General features: G+C 42.8%; 1 protein-coding gene across 1 annotated transcript in view; it reads right to left on the bottom strand.

Moving 5' to 3' along the window:
- Positions 1–5,059: 5,059 nt before the first annotated feature.
- The window catches only part of MTFMT (mitochondrial methionyl-tRNA formyltransferase), a 34,264-nt gene continuing 30,556 nt past the window's right edge, over positions 5,060–8,767 (bottom strand). Inside the window, exon 10 of the mRNA XM_058427200.1 lies at positions 5,060–7,878. Within this exon, the coding sequence (XP_058283183.1) occupies positions 7,684–7,878 (195 nt within the window). The 3' untranslated portion in view covers positions 5,060–7,683. The remainder of the gene's footprint in view (positions 7,879–8,767) is intronic.

Raw genomic sequence — 8,767 nt, 5'->3', positions numbered from 1 at the left:
CCCGAAGTGCTGGGATTATAGGTGTGAGCCACCACGCCTAGCCAAGTATATTATTTCTATTCCTCATGACAATCTTTGCAAAGTAGGTACAATTTTAATTTCATGGATAGGGCAATACATGGAGAGGCTCAGTAACCAGCCTAGGCTTACAGTCAGTGGCAGGGCTAGGCTCACGCGAGGTTTGTTGACTCTAAGACTCTGCCCCTCAAAGTCGTATATTTTCACCGTGTAATTGTTTGATAAATATAAAGAAAAATGGTGAAAATAGGTTGAACTGACTTAAATACGAAGTATAAAGCAACAAACATCCTTTTGGTAGCTATTCTCGAGAACTCAATTTTATGCTCAGAAATGTTTCTTTTGTCCCTCAAACCAAATGAAGAATCAAATCCTTCTTTAAAACAAAAGCTCCTGTAGTCGCCGGGCGCGGTGGCTCACGCTTGTAATCCCAGCACTTTGGGAGGCCAAGGCGGGTGGATCACGAGGTCAGGAGATCGAGACCACGGTGAAACCCCGAAAATTAGCCGGCTGGTGGCGGGCCCTGTATCCCACTATCGGAAAGGTGAGGCAGGGGATGGCGAACCGGAGGGACTTCACTGCACTCCAGCCTGGGCGACAGAGCGAGACTCCGTCTCAAAAAAAAAAAAAAAAAAAATCCTGTAGTCTTCGGGTTCTAATCCTAGTATTGTCACTACCTAGCTGTTGCTAGGCCCCTGTTTCATCATCTCTAAAAAGAAATTTTTAGTTATATAGATCCTTCCCTACTTGAAAATTCTTTTGCTCCTATTGGTCCAAAGACATTTCCAATAGTATAAAAGTTCCTCTAAAACTACAAATAGAGCTAACATATGATTCAGCAATCCCACTACCAGGCAGTCATCCAAAGAAAGAGAAATCAATATATCGAAGAGACATCTGCACGCTCATGTTTATTGCAGCAGTAGCCTCAACAGCCAGGATATAGAATCAACCTAGGTGTCTAACAACTGATGAATGGATAAAGAAAATGAGGTATATATACACAATGGAATACTATTCAACCATAAAAAGAATGAAATCCTGCCATTCAAGGCAACATGAATGGAACTGTAGGACATTGTATTTCTCAGGGTCCTCCAGAGAAACAGAACCATCAGGATGTATATGTAGAGAGAAAGATTTATTATAAGGAATTGGCTCATGTGATTATGGAGGCTAAATCCCCAAATCTGCAGTTGGCGAGCTTGAGAAATAAGTGAAATAAACCAGGAACAGAAAGTTAAACACTGCATGTTCTCATTCGTATATGGAAGCCTAAATGAAGCTGCTCTCATAGAAGTAGAAAGCAGAATAGATGTTATTAGAGACCTGAAAGGGTAGAGGAAAGGAAGGGATAGGGAGAGATTTATTAAAGGATGCAAAATTACAGCTAGATAAGAGGAACAAGTTCTAGTGTTTCATAGCACTGTAGGATGACCATAGTTAACAATAATGTATATTTTCAAATAGCTACAAGAGAGAATATTGAATGTTTCCAACACAAGAAATGATAAATGTTTGAGATGATGGATATCTAATTATGTTGATCTGATCCCCTCACGTTATTATATGTGTCAAAGCATCACAACGTATTCCATAAATATATACAATTATTATGTGTCAATAAGAAATCAAAATAAATAAAGGTATCTTCTTCCACAAGCTGTTGCTACCATTCAGAGGAGAAAATGTTGTAGGCCCAAAGAAGGGATTATAGTAGCATTTGACTGTGGTGATGTATCAGTCAGCGTTCTCCAGGGAAACAGAACCATCGGGTGTATACACGTTTAGAGAGAGATTTATTATACGGAATTGGCTCATGTGATTATGGAGTTTAAATCCCAAAATCTGTAGTTGGCAAGCTGGAGACCCAGGAGAGCTGATGGTATAGTTCCAGCCAAAAAGCCAGCAGGCTCAAGACCTATGATGAACTGATTTTCAGTTCAAATCTAAAGGCAGGGTAAAAACCAATATCCCAGCTCAAAGACAGTCAGGCTGGAAGAATTCCTTCTTACTCAGCCTTTTTGTTCTATTCAGGCCTTCAACTGACCGGATGAGGCTCATCCACATTAGGGGGGCCATCTGCTTTACTGAATCCATTGATTCAAATGTGTGGGGTTTTTTGTTTTGTTTTGTTTTTGAGACAGGGTCTCACTCTGTCATTCAGGCTGGAATGCAGTGGCACAATCTCAGTGCACTGCAGCCTCGACCTCCTGGGCTCAAACAATCCTCCTACCTCAGCCTCCCAAGTAGCTGGGACCACAGGCATGCGTCACCACGCTTGGCTAACTTTTGTATTTTTTGTAGAGACAGGGTTTTGCCATGTTGCCCAGGCTGGTCTTGAACTCCTAGACTCAAGTGAGCTGCCTCCCTCGGCCTCCCAGAGTGCTGGGATTACAGGCATGAGCCACCATGCCTGGCCTGATTCAAATGTTAATCTCATCCAGAAGGAGCTTCACAAACACACCCAGAATAATGTTTGACCAAATGTCTGGGCACCTGATGGCCCAGTCATTGACATAAGATTAACCACAGATGACAACAAAAGCTACCATTTATTGAGGGTCTACTATATGCCAGGCACTTCCCAGATGTATTCCTATTCTGCAAGGCAGGTATTACACATGTTTTTAAACTGAGAAATTAGTTTTAAAACTTTCAGCAACTTGTCCTGAGTCACTCAACTAGTAACTAGCAAGAAAATTTGTTTTTGAATCTGATGCAAAGCATATGTTTTTCAGCAATGACAAGAACCAAAATAGAAGCATCTTGCATAAGGAGGTAACGTATTTGCAAACACATCCTTTCAACTAAAACATAAATTAGACTGTGTTCTACCTTCCTGGGAGGACTCTGGCCTCTGGGCCAACACGTAGCTCAGATTAACATGCATCTCTTATGCTAGTTAAAACTGTTACTGCTCTAGTAGAAAAATTATTTGATGAGTGTGGTAAAATGCAGAGTCTCATAACCAGAGATTCTAACTCAATGTCAGGAGTACAGTCCAGGAATCTATTCCAGGTGATTCTGGTTCAGATGAGAAATGCTACTCAGTAACACTGGATTGTGGTTTCTACAGGGGCCGGAACAAAGAGTGGGTCATATGGTTTCCTGAGGCCTGTCTGGGATGTGCATCATTTACTTTCTTGAAATAGGCTGCCAACTTGAAGATGGCATTTCCATGCCTGGTGTTTATCCTCCAGTTCCAGGATGAGCTTGAGGCTCCCTGGATGGGGAACTGCACACTGTAGGATGGGCTTTGCACTCTTACCTCAAGATTTCAGATGTATGAAAGGTATTTCATACAGTCCTAGGTATACCAACTGTGCCAGTCCAATTTCACAGCCCCTTATGCTGCTTTTTCTGCAGAGTGGAATCACTGGACTGGGGTGGGCCTTGACTCACAGCCTGGCTAAGGACTAGACGTGGTCTGGCACAAAAGGTTCTATCTGGCAAGGGCAATGGTAATTGGCTAGACAGTCAGACAGGCTCCACCCAGAATGTGGGGTGGCAGACCTGAGGCCATTAACTAGTAGGTTGTAAGAGATCAAAACTGCTAAGTAGAGAGCACATATGTCATCAGAGAAACTATGGGGAATGGGGTCAGGGAGTGACGGTAACCAAAGGAAACCTCCGAGTTGACTTGCTCCAAATGGCTTTCTAGTCCTTCACTATTCATATTCCTACAATAAAATCCCCATTTCTTTCTTTCTTTTCTTTTCTTTTTTTTTTTTTTGAGACAGATTTTGCTCTTGTTGCCCAGGCTGGAGTGCAATGGTGCAATTTCGGCTCACCACAACCTCCACCTCCCGATTCAAGTGATTCTCCTGCCTCAGCCTGCCAAGTAGTTGGGATTACAGGCATGCGCCACCACACCTGGCTAATTTTGTATTTTCAGTAGAGACGGGGTTTCTCCATGTTGGTCAGGCTGGTCTCGAACTCCCGACCTCAGGTGATCTGCCTGCCTCGGCCTCCTAAAGTGCTGGGATTACAGGCGTGAGCCACCGTGCCTGGCCTAAAACCCCCATTTCTTAAAAGTGTTTCAAGTCTGTTATTTGCAACCAAGAGCCTAACTTCACACACACAGATTATTGGTTTCATCAAATGTGAAGGTTTAAGGGATCTCCTTTGTGATTCCTTCAACTATTCAAGATTCCCCTTGTTGAGGTCATTACCCTGTTTGAGGGGATGGAAGGGGCAGAGTATTCCTTAGGTGTTGGAAGAGGAATCCAACCTTTCCTGGGTCACAACTCTGATGGGAAGCTGTGCCCTCAGTAAGGTTTCCCCAGTCCTGGTGGCAGTGTCTGAGTGGGCACTTCCTTAGATCCCCTGCAGAAATCGTATTCATGAGCTCCTAGAGGACGCTGATTTCCGTTCTCTCCCAATTCCCTAACATGAGCAGAGTGCCTGGAGGGGATTAAGTGTTCAATACATACAATTGGAAAAACAAGGCACTTTCACAGTCTCTTGTTGATTCTCAAAACTATTTTGGTAGTGTTTTGTTTTCATCATCAGCCTAATTTCACACTTGAGGAAATAAAGTTCAGTGATACTGACTTGTCAGAGATCAAAGAGCTCATCAGTGGTGGAGCCAAAACTCTCCATAAGGATATAATACCCAATAACTCAAATTCCCTCACCCACAAAAATCTTTTCAATCATCTCCCTTCATCCCAACCACTGATGTAATTCAGATCTTCACGTTTCTTTTCTCTTTTATCCTCAACTTTTAAGTTCAGGGTACGTGTAGGATGTGCAGGTTTGTTACACAGGTAAATGTGTGCCATGGTGGTTTGCTGCACAGATCATGCCATTACCCAGGTACTAAGCCCAGTATCCCTTGTTCTTCCTGATGCTCTCCCTCCCCCCAACCCCATCCCCACCCCCAACAGGCTCCTGTGTGTTGTTCCCCCGCCATGTGTCCATGTATTCTCATTGTTCAGCACCCACTTTTAAGTAAGAACATGCAGTGTTTGATTTTCTGTCCCTGGATTCGTTTACTGAATATAATGGCTTCCAGCTCCATCCATGTCCCTGAAGATCACATTTCTAACCTTCCAACAGATCTTCCTGCTCAGGTTTTACCCCCAACCTATCTTCCACACCACCACCAAAGTTAAATTTCCAAAATCTAACTCTGATCACGCCACTCTCTACTCACAGTCTACTGCATATGAGACAAAGGCCCTAACTCTCATGGTTTTCAAAGCCCTCCATGATTAGGCCTCAGCTTGCTTTTGCAGTCTCATTTCTGTCACCAGGTTCCACTCATCAATTCATCAAAACGCTGGGCTTTCCCCCGGTATTCAACATGCCATTTGTTTCTCTTCCATAATCCATTTTTAGCTTTTTCCCACCCAGCTCTATAACTAGCTCATACATACAAGGGAATGTATGACAAATTTATGGTTTAAAGAATAATAAAAGAACAATTATGCTCCCACCTAGGCATTACCAAACCCCCTATAGTGTTCTTCTAAGTCTCTGTGCCTCTGCACATGCTAGAATGTCCTTCCAGGCCTTAGTCTGCACAGTAAACTCATCCTTTGGAAGCTAACTCCATTGACTTCCTCTGGGAAGCCTCCATTGACACCCCTGAGGGACACAATGCTTCCCTTATGCCTCTACTATGGCATTTATAACTATTATATTTGCTTACACATTTGTCTCCCTGGTAGGTTGAAGATGTCAAATATTGGATCTCTGAATCTCTGGTAACCAGTTTGAAGTTCTAGTTACACAGTAAGTGCTCAATAAATCAGATGATCACACAACTCAGTTTGCCTGGGAGAGTCCTGGTTTATGTCTGTTGCCCTGGAGTAATTATTATAAGTGCTTTCACTCATAAAAGCATCCTAACTTAGATGACCAAATCACCCTATCAATAAATGTTGAATTAACAAATGCCTTAATGAATAGAGAAAGACTTTCACCGTCAGAATCTAGGCAGGAAAAGCCGATGTGTGGATTCTGTGGCCACTGTGTGTCCTTCTCCTCCAGAAGTGCTTGACTTTCCTGGAGACAGAGAAGATGAGTTTGCACACACCAGATGCTCAATAACCTTTATTGCATAAGTAAGTTGAAAAGTGTTAGCATGTTCCTATTTCAAGAAAACCTGGGCCAGGTGCAGTGGCTCATGCTTGTAATCCCAGCACTTTGAGAGGCCAAGGCAGGAGGATTGCTTGGGCCCAGGAGTTCAAGACCAGCCTAGGCAACATAGTGAGACCCCTATATCTGCAAAAATTTTTTTAAAAACTAAAAAAAAAAAATTAGTCAGGTGTGGTGGCCCCACTTTGGGAGGCTGAGGCTGGAGGATCACTTAAGCCCAGGAGGTTGAGGATGCAGTAAGCAGTGTTTCACGCCACTAGACTCCAGCCTGTGTGAGAGAGCAAGACCCCATCTCTAAAAAAATTAATGAAAAAAATAAAATCTGGATGTAAAATGTTAATTTATAGTACAGATCAATGTGGCAGAGATTATTAAATATTACCTATGTTTACTACTTGGTTAAATCTAGCTGGTAGTGAAATGTAAAGAGCTGGCTTTACTACTTATAGGAAATAAAAAATGCAGATTCAATACTCCTAAAATGTCAGTGGTGACACGATTTTTAAAAAATTAAACAGATGCACTGTTTTTAAAAAAACCTCTTCTCGGCCAGGCGCAGTGGCTCACACCTGTAATCCCAGCACTTTGGGAGGCCAAGGCGGGCGGATCACGAGGTCAGGAGATCAAGACCATCCTGGCTAACACATGTGTAGGATGTGCAGGTTTGTTACACAGGTAAATGTGTGCCATGGTGGTTTGCTGCACAGATCATGCCATTACCCAGGTGAAACCCCATCTCTACTAAAAATACAAAAAAAAAAATTAGCCAGGCATGGTGGCGGACACCTGTAGTCCCAGCTACTTGGGAGGCTGAGGCAGGAGAGTGGCATGAACCCGGGCGATGGAGCTTGCAGTGAGCTGAGATCACGGCACTGTACTCCAGCCTGGGCCACAGAACAAGACTCCGTCTCAAAAAAATAAAGATAAAAACAAAAAACCTCTTCTCAGTATGTATGTATGTACAGACATACACCAGTTAGGATTGCCCTTGTTCTTAGGGAAAGATAATCTCCTTGAGTTTGGTATCATAAATACAAGTTTTATTTAAACATTTTTGTAATTCAAGTAAAAAAAAGCTGTTTTTTAACTATTGTTACATAAAAAGTGGAAAGTGAGGCAATCCATCTTTTCGACAATAATCTTCTCTTAACAGTGCCATCTTCTTTGAAAGTCCAGATAATTCCAGGCCAGGCACGGTGGCTCACGCCTCTAATCATAGCACTTTGGGAGGCTGAGGTGGGCAGATCACAAGGTCAGGAGTTCGAGACCAGCCTGACCAACATGGTGAAACCCCATCTCTACTAAAAATACAAAAATTAGCTGGGTGTGGTGGCACGTGCCTGTAATCCCAGCTACTCAGGAGGCTGAGACAGGAGAATCGCTTGAACCTGGGAGGCGGAAGTTGCAGTGAGCTGAGATAGTGCCACTGGATTCCAGCCTGGGTGACAGAGTGAGACTCTGTCTCAAAAAAAAAAAAAAAGTCCAGATAATTCCTTATAAATAAGGTTTTTAATAAATTACAAATATGTAATAGGTTTTTATTCATCTTCTTCCTAACTACTCAATGCATTGTTGCATAGCAACAGTTTTTTTCTGCTTCTTCTTTGTTGGGAGTCTGAGAGTCTGAAATCTGCATTGGCTTGGTTGAGCTTGGGAATTTTTTTGGTACCAGGGGTGCAAATATCCATTGTAGAAGTCAGTAGCTGTTAGTGCTTTCCTGAGCATCACTGATCGAACACCAATCCAACCATCCTAAAGGGCAAAATACAAATAGTGAATAGGCAGGGGCGGCAAAACTAAAAAGCCAAGTAAATATTAGTTTATAAAATTTTTATCATGGAAACAAACCAACAAACCTTTACTAAATACCTAGCTGCAAACAGCACTATACTAAGTAACATGTAGAATTCCTTGACTCTATTAGGTTGGTGCAAAAGTCATTGCGGTTTTTGCCACTGAAATTAAAAGCTTATTACCAAGGAGTGATAACAAATGTATAGCTCTGTATAAACATTTAAATACAAAGGGAGCAGAATAAAAGGTATCTAACATGAAATACACATATAGGCCAGGCATGGTGGCTCACGCCTGTAATCCCAGCACTTTGGGAGGCCGAGGTGGGTGGATCACCTGAGGTCAGGAATTCGTGACCAGGCTGACCAACATGGCGAAACCCCGTCCCTACAAAAATACAAAAATTAGCCAGGCGTGGTGGCGGGTGCCTGTAATCCCAGCTACTTGGAAGACTGAGGCAGGAGAATCGCTTGAACCCAGGAGGTGGAGGTTGCAGTGAGCTGAGATCACACCACTACACTCCAGCCTGGGCAACTCCATCTCAAAAAAAAAAGAAAAAAAAAAAAAGAAATACATATATAGACCCAGAAAAGGACAGCGAGACATATGCATCCAACACTGTTCCAGAATAAGCTGGTGAGAGACAAAGAGAGGTTGATGGAGTTTTGTATTCACAGTCTGTAGGTCAGATCAATCTATCACACATTTTAAACATTTTCTTTTTTTTTGAAATGGAGTTTCACTCTTGTTGCCCAGGCTGGAGTGCGATGGCACGATCTTAGCTCACCACAACCTCCGCTTCCCGGGCTCAAGCGATTCTCCTGCCTAAGCCTCCCAAGTAGCTGGG

Source organism: Hylobates moloch, unplaced genomic scaffold (genome assembly GCF_009828535.3).
Source record: "Hylobates moloch isolate HMO894 unplaced genomic scaffold, HMol_V3 SCAFFOLD_14, whole genome shotgun sequence".
Classification (NCBI taxonomy): Eukaryota; Metazoa; Chordata; class Mammalia; order Primates; family Hylobatidae; genus Hylobates; species Hylobates moloch.
This window is presented reverse-complemented; position numbering and strand designations above follow the sequence as displayed.